At 40.0% G+C, this 17,321-nt stretch overlaps 1 protein-coding gene across 1 annotated transcript; it reads right to left on the reverse strand.

Moving 5' to 3' along the window:
• Positions 418-11,974, reverse strand: LOC8061320 (translation initiation factor IF-2). Its single transcript, XM_021448122.1, has 2 exons — positions 11,828-11,974; positions 418-1,038 (listed from the first exon to the last, which is right to left on the reverse strand). The coding sequence occupies exons 1-2, from the start codon at positions 11,972-11,974 to the stop codon at positions 418-420; spliced, it is 768 nt and encodes a 255-aa protein (XP_021303797.1).

The following is a 17,321-nucleotide window of genomic DNA, read 5'->3' on the forward strand; positions in this document are numbered from 1 at the left end:
TGAGTCCCTGCTGAACGCACTGCGAAATCTTCTTGGAGAAACCCGTGGTGCTGGTGGAGCCGCGCTGGGTCCTCGCCGTCGCCGTCGACGCGGTCGTCGCGCGTCGGACCCTCTGGTGGCTCCTCCAGGACCGGCAGTTGGTGTCCCGGCGGCCTGGAGTCCGGTGCAGGGGGTGGCGCCATACTAGCCACCATGGCCGGACGTGTCAGGGGCATCCAACTGGATGCCGGTGGCCTTGGCCGCCATGCCACCAGTTGCCGGGCCTTCATCTCCATCCACGCCGCCACCGACGACGGCACCGGCAACAGGGTCAGCTAATGCAGCCGCGACCCCGTTGCCGAATGGATCGTTGCCGAATGGATCGGCGACTCCTCGGCCGCTCGCGACCATCGCAGCGCGCCGGGCCGCACCACCGCTTCACCTCTTCTCCAGGGACGCCGGCGAGATCCACGACCCCGCTCTCGCTGCACCGCCTCCACCTCCGCCGTCCACACCCCTGGCCGTCAACATCGCCGACGCGGCCGGGAGTCCCACCATCCGCCGTACCTGGATCTCGGTGCCGCACGGCCCGTCCGCGCGCGCGCAGGCAAGCCCCCGCGTGAACGGCCGTGTCCGGGCACTGGAGAATGGGCACGCAATCCCTGGCACGAACGCAGGTGGTGGCGCCTCTTCCTCTCCGGAGGGGCGCGCCCCTCCTTCTGCCTGAAGCAGCAGCCGAAGGGGAAGGGGAGCCCCTGGCCATCGGCCTGGTCCCTGGCGGCCGGGTCTTTGGGCTGGAGGTTGCGCCCTTCCCGATCCACGCCAGTGCTTGTCACTGGGCGCGCAAGGATCGACGGCGGATGGAGCACGGGCGGTGGAGGCAACAGGCGGTGGCGGCAGCGTGCGCCGGCGGCGGCGGCGGCCGCACTCGGCAGCAGGCGTCCGCGGCATCGGGCGCTCGTGGCTGCGGGTGGGCGACGGCCACTGGTGGTGGCGGCGGCAGGAGCACCTAGCAACAGCGGCGGCGGGAGCCCCTAGCGGCGGCTGGCTGAGTGGTGGCTGTTAGGGTTGAAACCCTAACCGCCCACTACTTATACGGGCCAGGGGGCGCGCAGGGGGGGAATGGCGCACCTGGGCCACTTCGGCAGCCCAGGCCGAGGTTGCGGCCTGCCTCCCCACCGCCGGCTGGGATGGGCCATGAAGCCACCGCGGGCTGGGCCTCCCCACCGCTGGCTGCTGCTGTGCTGAGTGTCTGGGCTTGAAGCCAAGTTATCTTTTATGTTTATTTGTTGTTTTTTTAAATTTCCAGCAATCTAGTACTTAATCCTTGTGTTAGATTATGTTTAGTTGCTGCTGATCATCAGTATTAGTGTCTATATTTCAGTTTAATTCGACCTCTGATGTTTTATGTATTTGTACAAATGTGTTTGTTTACATTGTACTTATGCCAAATTGGATTCTAATATAGAATGCTAGTATGTTTGTGTTATTCCATGATCACTCTCGTACTTGTTGTGTCATTACGATAATTATATCACATATTTTATCTCTCTGTTATTTTATTCATTAGTTTATTACTGATGAATTACAACAATTAATTTATGCATAGCTTAATTATTTATTTTGGGGAGAATATCTTTAAATATTCAAGGCATTGGCTATGATTCAAATTTTCTGCCGATCATTTAATCTAGAGACAGTGCCTAAGATAGTGAGTTTATTCACATTTTCAAAAAGGTCTACATCAAGTCTTTTGACTAGATGATTACCTACTGAATATATACCCCAAAATAAAGGATTAGACCTAGATCATTTATGGCTTACACTATTGCAGTGATTACCATGTTTTAATCATTAATTTGTTTATATATGGTGTAGTAGAGTTCTTAGCATTGGCTGTGTTTAATTCAATATTTGGATTATTCGGCCCAGAGACCGTGCTAAGACAGCAAATTATTTGCCTACTATTAAGATCTACTCTATGTCTTATGACATTTGAGATTATCTAACCATATATATACAAATTTTTGAGAGTTATCCTAAATATTATATGATCTTTGTCTACCTATTGATATCTTAAATCAAGATGAGCTATGTTATTTAAATTAATTTGCATTTTATTACAACATTTTGCTTACCATCATGATTGTAATTTACTTTGAGTAAATTTATTAAATCAAATGGTATTACTTTGTAGGCTATGGCCATGGCTAAAGAGTTCGATGAACTTGCTTTAGATGGTCACAATTATCCTACTTGGGCATCGGATATCAAAATTAACTTTGCATCCCGTGGACTTTTGGCACACATAAATGAACCTATTGAAGGGGTAGTGCTAGATGAGCAAAAGAAGTACGGGCCTTAATGTTATTAAGGTTCTATATTCATAAGGATCTCAAACAAGAGTACCTTATGGAGGAAAATCCTCGCACATTATGGCTTGCTCTTAAAGAGCGTTATGATCAGCAAAAGGAACTCATATGGCCTGAGGCCAATCATGAGTGGAATCATTTACGTCTGCAGGACTTTAAGTCCGTTGCTGATTATAATCATGATGTTCATAAGATTTGCTCTAAGTTGAAATTTTGTGAGAAAGAGCCAACGGATGCTGATAAGATAGAGAAAACTCTATCTACCATGCTACCCGTTGACCGAGTCTTACAACAGCAGTATCGGGCTAGTAATTACACTGTTTATTCTCAACTTATTCATACATTAACCCAGGCTGAGAAACATGATGAGCTTCTTATGAAGAATCACCATAAGCGCCCAGTTGGGGCAACACCTCTGCCTGAGGTCCATAATGTTCAGAATAATGTTAAGAATAAAAAGTTCAAAGGATCTACTTCTGGAGGTCCTAAGAACAAGCCCGAGAAGCGAAAATTCAACAAAAAGCAAAAGCCAAATGGTAAAAATAAGCAAAAAGGTGAGGGCAAGTCCAAGAATGACAATAAATGTCATAGGTGTGGGACTTACTCTCATTTTGCTAAGGATTGCCGTACTCCTAAGCACTTGGTTGCACTTTACCAAAAGTCCTTAAAGGAATCAAAGCAAGGCAAAGCAAAAGAACCAGGAATTGAAGCACACTTCAATCTTGCTTCTGAGGCCACAAAGGAAGTGGGTTGTTCAAGCAAGGCTATTGTGGAAGCAAAGAACAACAATGCTCACCAAGTTGAGAACCTTCCAGGAAAGGATGACATGATCATGGAGTTCACTTCCAATGACATGTTTGGAGATTTCAATTAAAGTCTCGATCCATAGTTGATATCTATCTAATTATTTTATTAGAGATGCAAGTGAGTTGTAATAAATTAAGTTGTACAAACTCTATGTGACTTGAGTTGTGCAAACTTGTTTGTGAGATGAGTATTGTGATCTATATGCATTGTAATGTCATACTCTTATGTTGGTATTGTAATAAATTAAGTTGTGTATGTATTTCTATATGTCTCATAAGAATTTAAATTTTATTCTTATTTTACTATAGATGTCTTCTGATGTCAATCCAATGGAGGAATTATGTCTTGTAGATAGTGGAACCACAAACACTATTCTTAGGGAGATGAAATATTTCCAGACTCTTAAGAAAAGAGAAGGAAATGTTATGACCATCGCTGGAAGTGATGCTCTAATAGTTGGTTCAGGTAGAGCCACTATTGTTCTCCCTATGGGTACACAACTAATGATAGAGGATGCATTATTGTTTCCTGAATCAACCCGTACCCTTTTAAGCTATAGAGATATCCGTAAGAATGGTCTCCATGTGGAAACACATGTAGATAATAAAGAAGAATTTATTCTCTTTACTAAACTTACTGGATTTGGCAAACAAGTTTGTGAGAAAATTCCATCCCTCTAATCTGGATTGTACTATACATACATAAAACCAATATCTCATGTTGCATACAAGATAATTTTTCAAAATGTTGATTTATTCCAAACATGGCATGATAGACTTGGTCATCCAGGAATTGGAATGATGAGAAAAATTATAGGCAATTCATTTGGTCACAATTTGCATAAAGCAAAATTCCCACAATCTTCGGATTTTGTATGCACTGCATGTGCTACAGGGAAATTGATTTTAAGACCATCAACTCTTAAAATCAAAACTGAACCACTAAAATTCCTTGAACGAATTCAAGGGGATATTTGTGGGCCGATTCAACCTGTATGTGGACCGTTCAGGTATTTCATGGTATTAATAGATGCATCTACAAGATGGTCTCATGTGTGTCTTTTATCGACACGAAACCATGCTTTTGCTAAAATAATGTCTCAACTAATACAGTTGAAGTCACATTATCCTGAACATCGAATTCAAACAATTCGAATGGACAATGCTGCTGAATTTTCATCTCATGCTTTCAATGATTATTGTATGGCAATGGGAATTCAGGTTCAGCATTCTGTACCCTATGTCCACACTCAAAATGGTTTGGCTGAATCTTTAATAAAGAGAATTAAACTCATTGCAAGACCAATGTTGATGAATTGCAAGTTGCCTACTTTGTGTTGGGGTCACGCAGTACTGCATGCTGCTGAATTAATCCAACTACGACCAACTGCATATCATGATAATTCCCCTTTACAATTAGTACGTGGTGATCCTCCAAATATTTCCCATTTGCGTAAATTTGGGTGCGCAGTTTATGTGCCCATCTCACCACCTCAGTGAACAGCTATGGGACCACATAGAAAATTGGGGATCTATGTGGGATTTAAATCTCCGTCGATCATTAAGTATTTAGAACCTCTCACAGGGGATCTATTTACGGCCCGGTTCGCTGATTGTATTTTTAATGAGGATCATTTCCCGACATTAGGGGGAGAAATGTACCAAAATGAATGCCGAGAAATTAATTGGAATACGGAAGGCATTTCATCATCTGATCCACGTACTATGGAAACTGAACTTCAGGTTCAGAGACTTATTGATTTGCAAAATATTGCAAATAATCTGCCAGATGCGTTTACTAACTATAAACGTGCTGTTAAATCTTTCTATCCTGCAAGGAATGTGCCGGAAAGAGTGGAGGTACCAAATAAAACCACTCATGTAATCCCTCTTGGAAACAAGAGGGGGAGAGGCAATTCCAAGGTGCAAGATAAGAAACAAAAGAAAGTAGTAAACGAAGATCAACTTTCTGTTGATATACACCTAGTGACTAATCAATATCTTTTGGAAAGATTTGATATGTTACCTGACCCACTTATGTGTGTAAACACTAAAGTTGGGACATCAAGAAACCCTAGATCAATCATTTTGGGAAATAATGATGATCCATCAAGGGTAGATGAAATTGCCATTAATTATATAGAGACTGGAGAGTCCTATGATCGTAAAGCTACAATTGTCGACATTTATTTCTCTGAGCAAATTGCTGAAATCCTTCAAAATGATCCAGATCCAAAATCCATGGTAGAGTGTAAGAAACGCTCGGACAGGAACAAGTGGAAGGATGCAATAGAAACAGAGATAGCCTCGCTTTCAAAAAGAGAAGTGTTTTCGGCTGTATTGCCAACACCTCCTGGTATCCATCCTGTTGGATATAAATGGGTTTTTGTCCGGAAACGGAATGAAAACAACGAAGTGGTGAGATATAAAGCAAGGCTTGTAGCACAAGGTTTTACGCAAAGACCTGGTGTTGATTTCAATGAAACATATTCTCCAGTTATGAGTGGCATAACATTTCGATATTTAATATCTTTGGCAGTTCAAAATCGTCTATCTATGCAATTGATGGACGTAGTGACCGCATATTTATATGGGTCATTGGATTCTGAGATATACATGAAAGTTTCTGATGGAATTAGTATACCAAATTCTGAGGCAAATCGCAACATGTTTTGTGTTAAATTGCAGAAGTCATTATATGGCTTAAAACAATCAGGCCGAATGTGGTACAATCGGTTAAGGGAATTCCTTATACATAAAGGATACACAAATAATGATGACTGTCCATGTGTCTTCATTAAAAAATCCCAAAAGGGTTTTTGCATTATATCTGTATATGTTGATGATATAAATATCATTGGCAATGAGCAAGATATTAATGAAGCACGTCATCATTTAAAAGCGGAGTTCGAAATGAAAGATTTGGGTCAAACCAAATTTTGCTTAGGTTTACAACTTGAGCATTTTTCATCTGGGATTTTTATTTACCAAGCTGCCTATATCCAGAAAATGTTGGAGAAATTCAATATGGATAAAGCATACCCATGTAAAACCGCCATGGTTGTAAGGTCTTTGGACATAGAGAAAGACCCTTTCAGACCTAGGGAGGAAGGTGAAAAGATTTTGGGACCTGAAGTCCCATATCTAAGTGCTATCGGAGCACTTATGTATCTTGCTAATAGTACCCGGCCGGATATTGCTTTTGCAGTTAACCTATTAGCAAGACACACTGCAACTCCTACCAAGCGTCATTGGGTTGGAGTTAAGACCATATTTAGGTATCTCAATGGTACAAGAGATCTTGGATTATTTTACAGCAAAAATCAAGATCAAAATTTATTGGGCTATACAGATGCTGGATATTTATCAGATCCCCATAATGGTAAATCCCAAACTGGTTTTGTATTTTTAAATGGTGGAACAACAATTTCTTGGAAATCATCCAAGCAGACATTAGTGTCTACTTCCACCAACCATTTTGAAATTATAGCATTATATGAAGCATCACGTGAGTGTGTATGGCTTCGCAGAATGGTAGACCACATATTAAAATCATGTGGAATTGGTGCACTTGATACACCAACAATTATCTTTGAGGATAATGCTGCTTGTGTTGTACAAATGGAATCAGGATATATCAAGAGCAACATAACAAAGCATATTACTCCAAAATTATTTTATCCCCATGAGTTACAAAAGAATGGGGAAATTGAGATTCTGCAGACTAAGTCATGTGATAATCTAGCAGATTTATTCACCAAGTCTCTACCATATTCTATGTTTCACAAATATGTTGAAGGAATTGGTATGAAAAGACTTAGGGACTTGCAGAAATCAGGGGGAGTATCTCTTGATAAATAATTCATTTGTATTATGTTGCACTCTTTTCTTTGTATGAGTTTTACTTTAAAGTTTTCTCATATAAAGTTTTTAATGAGGCAATATCAGCATTATATATATATGTCATATCATCCAGTTTTTCCCATTAAGGGGTTTTTTGGAGATGATATTTTAAGACATTGTTATAATGATTATCATGGTGTTTCTCCTTTATTTTCCCATTGGGTTTTGAGGAGTTTTAACCTGATATATCAAAGTTTCCTAAGTTTTTTCCCATAGGGTTTTTCGAAGGATAAATGATGGCGACAATTATGATGAACAATTGAAGAAGATAATTGATCAGGGGGAGTGTTAAGAATATTCTTAATATTCTAAGTGATCAATTAGTGGACAATTAGCAACTGCTAATTACGGTTCCCTCTCTCACGCTCCCACTCTTCCTGGAATGGATATGGAGATCGTGGGAGCGGGAATCCTCTCCTCTCTGGGAACTGCCCCATCGGGGGCTTGTAAATATATACATTCACTGTTCATTAATAAAGTGATCTGTCCACTTTTACTTTCTACTGTTCCTATCTATTACAACAATCTGCACAGTCTGATCTGTTCGCCCTTGCCCCTGGCAGCCGGCGCCACCGCAGCACGGAGTGAGAATGGAGTAGAGAGACGAGACAGTGGCTAGATCGAGGAGGTAGAGAAAATATGTGACAATATATTACTTCAATTCAATTAATCACTTCTATACTAGTCAGATATTATTTTTCTAGTATATATTTACTATTCTACCCTTAATTACATAAATAAATCTCAAAAATAGAATTATCCTAGTGGGTTTCTTCTACAAATTTTAGTATGCACTTAGTGCATATGACCCCACCATTTAGTATGCACTTGGTGCCTCTTCGATTGGTTCCTCTTGGTTCCTTTGCCTTTTTAACCGTCGGATCGGCTCTCGTGAACCGTCTATTTTTCAACAACCATTGTAAAAATTCTCTTAAAAAATTTATCTCGCAAATTACAGACAAGCTATGTAATTAGTTATTATTTTTATTTTTATTTAATATTTTATATATGTGTCGTAAAATTCAATGTGACGGAAAATTTAAAATTTTTTACAATTTTTTTTAGAACTAAACAAGGCCTTAACCGTATTTCCATATGCTTCGAGATGACAGATGCCACGATCCTCCCATCTGTTCCACAATTGGACAAAAGATTCGTCTTATAATTAGTTTTTTTATAATTGTACAATTCATTAAATAAAAATAAAAATACTACCGTACCTAAAAATGAAAACTTTTCAGTTGTTTCCCCCTCGCGCCCTGTTTCCATCGGATATCTGGATGAGCCTGTCCAGATGCACTGTCCCAGAATGTGCTAGCCGCCTAGTACTAGCAAGTTGCCCAAGCTAGCTAGCATACTTCAACTAACTTGTTTAGATGTGAAAAGATTTTGGATTTTGACACTATAAAATTTTCGTTTATTTGTGTTAAATATTGTCTAATCATAAACTAATTAGGCTCAAAAGATTCGTCCTACAAATTACAGACAAACTGTGTAATTTGTTTTTATTTTCTTCTATATATTTAGTAGTTCATGCATGTGTTATAAGATGTGATGTGACGAGGAATCTTAAAAGGTTTCTGAATTTCGACGTGAACTAAACAAAGACTTAGAATTCGTTTGCTTTTCTTTTAAGCTGTTTTTTTTCTATTAGGTAGTAGTATTTTTCTTTTATAATAAATTAGCAAACAATATTTTTAATTATAATTTTAAACTATTTTTTTATTAACTAACAATATTTTTTTCTTATAATAAATTAGCTAACAGTATTTTTAATTATAATTTTTCAGACATGCGAAGAGTCAAGACTTTTAGTTATGCAACTACAACTATAATTTTTTATGGGCTTATGGCGTGACATCTCACATGCAAATGAAGGTATTAGACGGGCGAATGAAGACGACAAGCACATGGGCTGCGCCGCACTGCATTTCCATGGTGCGCAGGAGAAATGATGCATCAATAGATTCATTCGTCCGCGTGTGCCTCCATGTATGCACAGGGGAAATAATCATTCCGTTATAACCAGACAAAATCTCTAATGACTGCTTCAGCAGATAACTTGATCCACACCGTACCTGCTGGTAATCACAGTTATTCCTAGAGAGTTAGCCTAAGCTTTAACTTTCCAGATCAAACGTTAAGTATAGTGTTCCAGGTGCATTGTTTTCCTGTTCCACCTAGACGTACAATTGGTGACGGGGATTAGAACTTTTGTCAGGTACTCACTTCGTCCCAAATTATAAAGCGTTTGACTTTTTTATCTTAAATTTGATCACCGGTCTTATTCAAAAATTTTGTGCAAATATAGTCAAATTTATGTTATTCTTGAAGAACTTTTATTAGTAAACCAAACCACGACAAAACAAGTGATATTTTGCATAAATTTTTGAATAAGACAAATGGTCAAACTTGGTGTTAGAAAAGTCAAACGCCTTATAATTTGAGATGAATTAGTATACAATATTATTATCTTTTATATTATTATATTTATTAGTAAACGTGTCCATCCGTTGCAAAAACATATAACTGGTGCTCTTTTTCTATAGATAGATTCTGTCAAAATTAAAAATATTTGACTTAAGACAACTCTAAAAGTATTATCTTTGACCATCATTTTAAAATGTTGGTATAACTAAAAATGATTGACTTAGGATAGAGCTAATTCGACATGTAAAATGAGGAGGGAGTATTATTTAGAGGCGACGTAGGGAGTAAACTCCAAGTTACATAATAAATACTAGATACAATAATGGATTAATCATGTATGAGAAATTGACTATGATGAGGAGCCATCCAGATTATTTCAATTAAGCTGAATATTTTCGTCTTCTGATCGACCTGGCTTAAGCGGAATAATCCTAGTAGTCTCTGATACATGTTTCATACAAGCAAGGAATCGAATAACATGCAAATCACTCGCACAATCAAAGCATCGTCCTTACATAATTTTTGTACCACAAGTCTTGGTTACATTACAAGTTTGATGTTAGAGTTATACACACTAAGTACAGAAAACGATTTCAAACTAGAAACGAGACTTCAGAGGCGGTTGCTTTAAGAAACCCACCTCTGAAAAAGAATCATCTGTGGTAGTTGCGTTACGTAAACCGCCTGTAAAGACCCGTTTACAGTGGAGTACACAAGAGCGCCATTGACAATATGAATTCTTTGCCACCATCAGGTGCTCCAGGTGACACGAGCCATGAGGTTCACGAGGGTGTCGACGCAAGTGTGTTAGAGAGCCCCACCGACCTTCATGTGCCTTCACCGACGAAAGAATGTGCTTCGGATGGTCACACGGATGCAAGACCCGATCGACATGACCTGCTTAGACAAATTCCACCTAATTGTCTGTAACATTGAGTTGTACGCATTTTTTATCATTGAATTATTGTGTAAGCCTGTACTGGTCGACAGTTTCAATAAGTTTGTACCGTGAGGGAGTTTAATTGTCTTTCGTGTACTTTCACTACTAGAAATGTGCTAATCTGTGACGATGCAGTAGTGACGATCAATACTTTCGTCACCAATTGAGAGCATTCGATGACGAAATGTTCAGGTTCGTCATTAGTAACAAGTGACGTAGCTTTGGCACAAAGAATAATGACGAAATGAAAAGGATCGTCATACAACAACAAAACTAAATCGTCATTGATTGTTTGGCTCCTGTACCACCTCGAGTCGTGGTCCCACCAGCGGGTCCCACCTGAAGGACGTGGTGGAGTTGTCACACCAGCGGGACCCATGACGAGGACGTGGCGCCGTGGCCCACCATCGGTTCCCAGGCGATGCGTTCCCAGCAGCTGTCGTGGGAAAGGTGAGTGCGCAAGCCAACCAACGAGGACCGAGTGACAAGCAAGGAGAGATTTGGGCAAGAGACGGACTGTCCGGCCAAGATATATATAACAGCGTCGAACTATCGACTTCTGTCCGGCAAGAACTTCCCCTTCGAAGTCTATGTGAGATTCAAGGCTTTGTGACAAGTGTTTACTATAACTTTCTCAGATGGTAAAATAAACTATATATAAAATGTAGATGTTTGTGAGCTCTAAAACCTTGGTGTTCAAAAATTTTCCATCTGAGGTCATTTATTGTCTCGTTTGACTAAGTTTGACCAAAGTCAAATCTTTGATTTTAAGAAAAGACACCTTGACCGAACCATAGATGGTCTCAAATGCAAAAGTCATGAATACAAAGTTTGTAAAGCTCTTCAAGGCCTACAATTGGTGTAATGGTCAACTTTTCATTTGACAAAGTTTTGAACTCTCAAATTTTGAATTTTGAATTGTCACATCTACTTGCTTGATTTTGAAACCCTAGATGGTCTCAACTACAAAAGTCATGAATACCAAGAATTCATATTGTCAATGGCTTGTTCCTTTTGTATCAACTTGCACCACACGTTGGACAATTCATTAGGTCTTTGAAGACCCCACGATAAAGGATACAATGGTTTGGACACACATGTAATCGTTCCACACCCATTGTAAGTGGACTGATAAGCTTCTTTGCTTGATATGTGTTGGTGGGCACAAAGTTTGGTTTAGAAAGCACAACAGCCCATAGAGTCAATAGGTCGTTGAAGCTCCTATCGGACCATCCATACTTAGCCTTCGAAATCAGTAAGTCTAGCAAAAAAATGAAGCAACGACCATCTTTTCTCACAACCCTGTTCCTCCGGGTATAAGCGTTCTTTCCTTGCCTTCTTTACTCCCTCCAAGTTTTTTAGCCCTTTCAATAATAATTTTTTTCTATATTGAGTACCATATCTTCTAGGAAGTCCTCTTCTTCTTCGTTGTTGTCTTCACCATCATCATCCTCTCCACCATATTCTTCTCCATCGTCACAACCTTCATCTCCACCACCACCACCACCACCATCAAAGTCTTCTCTTATAACATCATCATGCATCGTGAAAGCCCTTGCCTCCGTACTTCTCTCACCATGATGATCCCAAATCTCGTAGTTCTCAATGAAACCCCTTCTTATCAAGTGCGGCCTTATTTTATTTGGATCCTAGCACACAATTTGGTTTCTACAGTCACAACAGGAGCAATATATATCCTTTGTTTGGTTGATCAAATCATGTCTTTTAGCTGCTTCAGTGAAACCATTCAATTCTTATATGTAGCTGACTTCGTTTCTTCATTTTTTGTACATCCATGATCGGTCCATATTTAGCACCCTATATAAATGTAAAGAAAAGAAAAGCTAGCATGCATTAGAAAAGATATTGTGTCACTAAATAAAAATCCATGCCCAAATTACTTGTAATAAATAAAAAAAATCAAATTAGAGCCAAATTGCTCCCCCTCTCTATATAGATCTTAGCGCAGAATAAAAATATAATGTTTCTGCAAAATTCAATAGGCTTTACGGCTGAAGAGACTCACCCCACAATCCCAACTTGTTTGAAGTGTGAAAGGCCAAAACCTCCCCCTCTCCTCTTGTAGTTTCTCTCCGGCCGCCAAGAGCTAAGAATGAAAGGTGTTGCGCGCTCGGTCGCAAGGAAGAAGAAAGAGTCTGGAGTAAGTTTTTTCAGGGATGGTTGACTAAGCGAACCGTCTCTGATAACTCATTTGTTGGTGCGGTTCTGTTAAGTGAACCGCCTCTAGAATTCATAGATCTTCAGCGTCGGTTCACTAAGGACAACCACCCCTAAAAATAGAGCTTCAGAGGCGGTTCATTTAAAGGAACCGGCTCTAAGAATTCAGAGGCGGTTTTCTTAAGTGTACCACCTCTAAAACGGCTGCATCAGAGGTGGTTCATAAGCTGCAGTGCCCAACGATATGGTTAGAAACGGTTTCCTATGTGGACCGTCTCTGATGGAAATGGGAGGCGTTGCTGAAATTGATTTCCATACTAGTGACATTAATAATTTTCATTCTTGCCTAGCATAGATGTGACATGTGAATCAAATGGCTATGCTACCATACTTCACCCGTTGAGAGTCCTACGTTATGAACAACTTTGATTAATAACCAGCGCTTGTGGCCATAGGAGTCACCAAAATAAGTTCGGGTGGGCTCCCACCGTTCTCCACATTGTTGGCTTTGGCTGGATGACATGACCACCAAAGTTCATTAAGTACTGCAAAATAATTTTAATATTAACACCATGGGTACAAGAGTTTACTCTAGAGGATATACCCAAATATATAAACAAGGCATGTGCTTTAGCAAGGTAAAGGCATAGTATATTTGCATAAACGAGCATTGTGAGCCTATGATTTAGCCTAGGTGAGTACATGAATTTAAACCTGTGTCATGAGGTGCGATCGAGCTCAATCTTCCATAAGTTGCCACGCTCCATAGCTCCACTGTGTTCAACAAAATCAGAGTGCAACAATTTAAATTGACTTATAACACTGTAGGGGTGTTGAAAGGTCCTAGTATGGCTAGAAGAAGGTGAATAGCATATTTAATAAATTCTACAAACTCAGTAGAACAAGAGGAACATGAGGTTAGTAAATAGCAAAGCAAAGCTTTTTGCTCTAGCTCTAAAGGAGTGTTAGCAAGCCACCTATCAAACAATTGTAGTAGCTATTATCACCAGGCACACAAAGGCTATGTCTCTACTTACACTAGAGAGCTATCTAAAGTTTCTATACAAGTAAATAAGCTACTCTAATTTGTGAAAAAGTAAATGAGATGATTTGATCTTTATACCGTCACGTAGAGGGGATGAACCAACCACAATAATATGAAGTCCAAATCACCGGGAGAAATCTAATGAATCAATCATAATAGAGACACACAATTTTTCTCCTAAGGTTCATGTGCTTGCCGGCATGCTATGTCCCCGTTGTGTCGACCAACACTTGTGATTCGGCGGCTAAGAGGTGTTGCACGAACCTCGTCCTCTCTAGGACACCGCAAGAACCTACCCAAGCTCAATGACACACGCAATCTACTAGAGTTATCTTTGGCGCTCCGTCGGGAAGGCACAAAACCCCTCACAAATCACCCAAAGATGGCCACGAACAATCACCAACTCGTGTCAATGCTCCTCTGCTGCTTCAAGCCATCTAGGTGGCAGCAACCACCAAGAGTAATAAGAAAATCACAGTCAAATCAATCTCCAAGTGCCACTAGATGCAATCACTTAAAAAATACACTTGGAATAACTCCTAATATCACAAAGATGGTTAATCTATAAAAGAGATGAGTGGGAGGTGTTTTCTTAGACTCACAAGGATGTCAAGTATGCTAGAATGCCAAGAGAAAGCTCCTTGAGCCGGCCAACTAGTATTTATAGCCCACCCCAAAGAATAGAGTTGTTACTCAAATAGGGGTGCCCTGTCGGGGGCATCGGACGCACCGACGTAGGGTGTCAGATGCGCCTCCAGTGTTCGATGCTCCCCTGACAGGCGTGCGGATTGCTGCCACATGTCCTTAGTCAAATGTGACCCATTGATCTCCAACCGTCAATAAAACGTTCAAGTCCTGTGAGACAACGCGTCAGACACGTCAGGTGCAACACACCGGACGCGCCTCTTAGCACCTGACGCTACTCAGGGAGCACTGCAAAATGCAGCCTCACCGAACGCTCTCTGGCGTCTGACGCTCATAGCTAGAGGTGCTCGCTCACGCACTTGTTGATGTCAGTACTCACTGAACGCGGGAACATTGTTCGGCCCGCATCCGACGCTCACCTGTCAGACGCTCCAACGCACCGTTCAAACCCGTGCTGAGTTTCCATAACGCACCGAATGCTAGGCCAACGTCCAACGCCTCCACGACCAACATCTGGTGAAAAATACTCCCGTGACTTCTTCAAACTATCCACTAGTGCAATAGAAAATATGCGTTTCTTTTTCTCAAAGTGTTGAATCCCGCCTCACAAGCTCTGCGGGGGAAGAGAGGAACCCAAACCCCTCTCTATCCTTCAAACTCTACCTCCTTCTTAAAGTGTGCCAACACCACCAAGTGTGTATCAACATATGCGTGTGTTAGTATTTTTACAATTATTTTCTTCGAATGAGTTAAGTTAGCTCATAGGTTCTAAATGCATACACATGAGTAATGTCACCTAGTGGCAATCGATAATCGCTTGCCAAAGAATTTCTCTCTTTATAGTATGACTATCTATCCTAAATGTGATAACACCCTCTATGGTGTCTTGATCACCAAAACCAAAACTTTAAACAATACCTTTGCCTTCATCTCCAAAGGGTTTTGCTTTTCTCTTTCTTCTTTTTCAAGTTGAGCACTTGATCACCTTGTGATCATCACCATAATCATCTATTGCTCTATCACTTGGTATGTACCAACCTTATCTAATTCACACACTTAGCATAAAGGTTAGTACTTTAGGTTTTATCAATTATCCAAATCAAACTAGGCTTTGAGGTGTTCAACTTTTTCCATAACTCTGAGGAAGTAATGTCTAAAAATGGCTTTGGAAATGCCTCTGCCAACCAAAACATAAGGTTTTCTTTTGGTTACTGATCAAGGACAGGCTGAGCACAAGGAATATTTTGAGAAGGAGAAACATGTTTTTGGAATCATACAATTGTGTATTATGCTTGCAAAACACCGAAGAACCTGCCAACACTTATTCTTACAATGTCCATTTGCCCTGCGTTGCTGGGAGATGATTAATGCTGATATACCACTGAATGAGGAGTTTCCATCTGATCGGCAAGGAATGACCTGATTATTTTAAAGGAATTCAACCCTCCATAGCAAATGCTAAGCTTCTCTTCTAAAAGGAGTTACTCTTGCTTCAGCATAGAGTCAAGACAAGTCTAAGGCCTTGTTCGGATGTGAAAAATTTTGGATTTCGCTACTGTAGCACTTTCGTTTGTTTGTGGTAAATATTGTCCAATCATAGACTAACTAGGGTCAAAAGATTCGTCTCGCAATTTACAAACAAACTGTGTAATTAGTTTTTATTTTCGTCTATATTTCATACTTCATGCATGTGCCACAAGATTCGATGTGACAGAGAATCTTGAAAACTTTTTGGATTTCGGGGTGAACGAAACAAGGCCTAAATATGCAATTTGAACAATGGATCCAAAGTCTATTGTGGTACTTAGAATCAGATTTCTTTTCTTTGTTAATAAGAGCACTCACAATGCAGACTCTATTATAGAGTCTAAAGTTATTTATTACCTCGAACAGTGTGGACTTAAAGTCTAAATAAGACTTGGAGTCTTATTTTTTCTATCTCTTTCTTCAAAAAATATGCTGCCACATCAGCAAAATACAATAAATAATATGTAATTAATTGTTTTGAACTCTGCGATAGAGTCTTGCATTGTGAGTGCCCTAAATTTATCTGCAGGGGCTCAGGACCCTCCAGTTTCTTAAAAAAAACTTTTTCCATAACTCAATGTCTCAAGCTTTCCATATTTGGCCATGACTGCAGGTACTAGAAGGTTTTGCGCAGGGAAGATCTGACATGATGGACTTTGACTAGGCCTTGTTTAGTTGGCAAAAACTTTGGTTTTTGGCTACTGTAGCACTTTCGTTTTTATTTGACAAACATTGTCCAATCATGGAGTAACTAGGCTCAAAAGATTCATCTCACAAATTACAGGTAAACTGTACAGTTAGTTTTTATTTTTATCTATATTTAATGCTCCATGCATGTGACCAAAGATTCGATGTGACGGGGAATCTTGAAAATTTTTGCGAACTAAACAAGGCCAAGTTTGCTATATCGTCCTCCTTGAAGGTATGGACTGTCCTAGAGTACCAGAAAAGTTATATTCGGGCTAGGATTTTTGAGTTGGGCTTTGGGATAACTAGATTTTGAGAAAAAGCTGATATTGGGTTCACTAGTTTTGTATGAAAAGGAAAATTTTGGTTTGATCATTAATCTTTTTCTAATATTTAATCACGAAAATTTCAGTACGTCAATCGTTTCTGTCGGCCGCCTGTCCGTTTTGTCCGCATTCTGTCCGCCTCCGGAATCCTGGTGGGAGAGAAAAAGAAGAAAAGTTTTTTTAAGTTCCCAATACAAAATCTTTTATACGCAAGTCCGCTCCACAATCCGTCGGCCCAATCAGCCCGTCCGATTCCGGTACGGTGAAAGAGAGAAAAAAGAATAGAAGTTTTTCTAGGGTTTCCAATGCAAAATCTCTAATTTACTTTTCTTTTATTCTTTAAATCGGCTGAAAATTGATAAATGTGTAGTAATTCATAGAAAAATCTAAAAATTACAAAACAAATTTTTTTTAGCTCCACATATGTAGATCCAATACAGTAAACAAAAAATATCATAAATTTTAGTATATTTTTTTGCTACG

This window comes from Sorghum bicolor, chromosome 9, assembly GCF_000003195.3.
Source record: "Sorghum bicolor cultivar BTx623 chromosome 9, Sorghum_bicolor_NCBIv3, whole genome shotgun sequence".
Lineage (NCBI taxonomy): Eukaryota > Viridiplantae > Streptophyta > Magnoliopsida > Poales > Poaceae > Sorghum > Sorghum bicolor.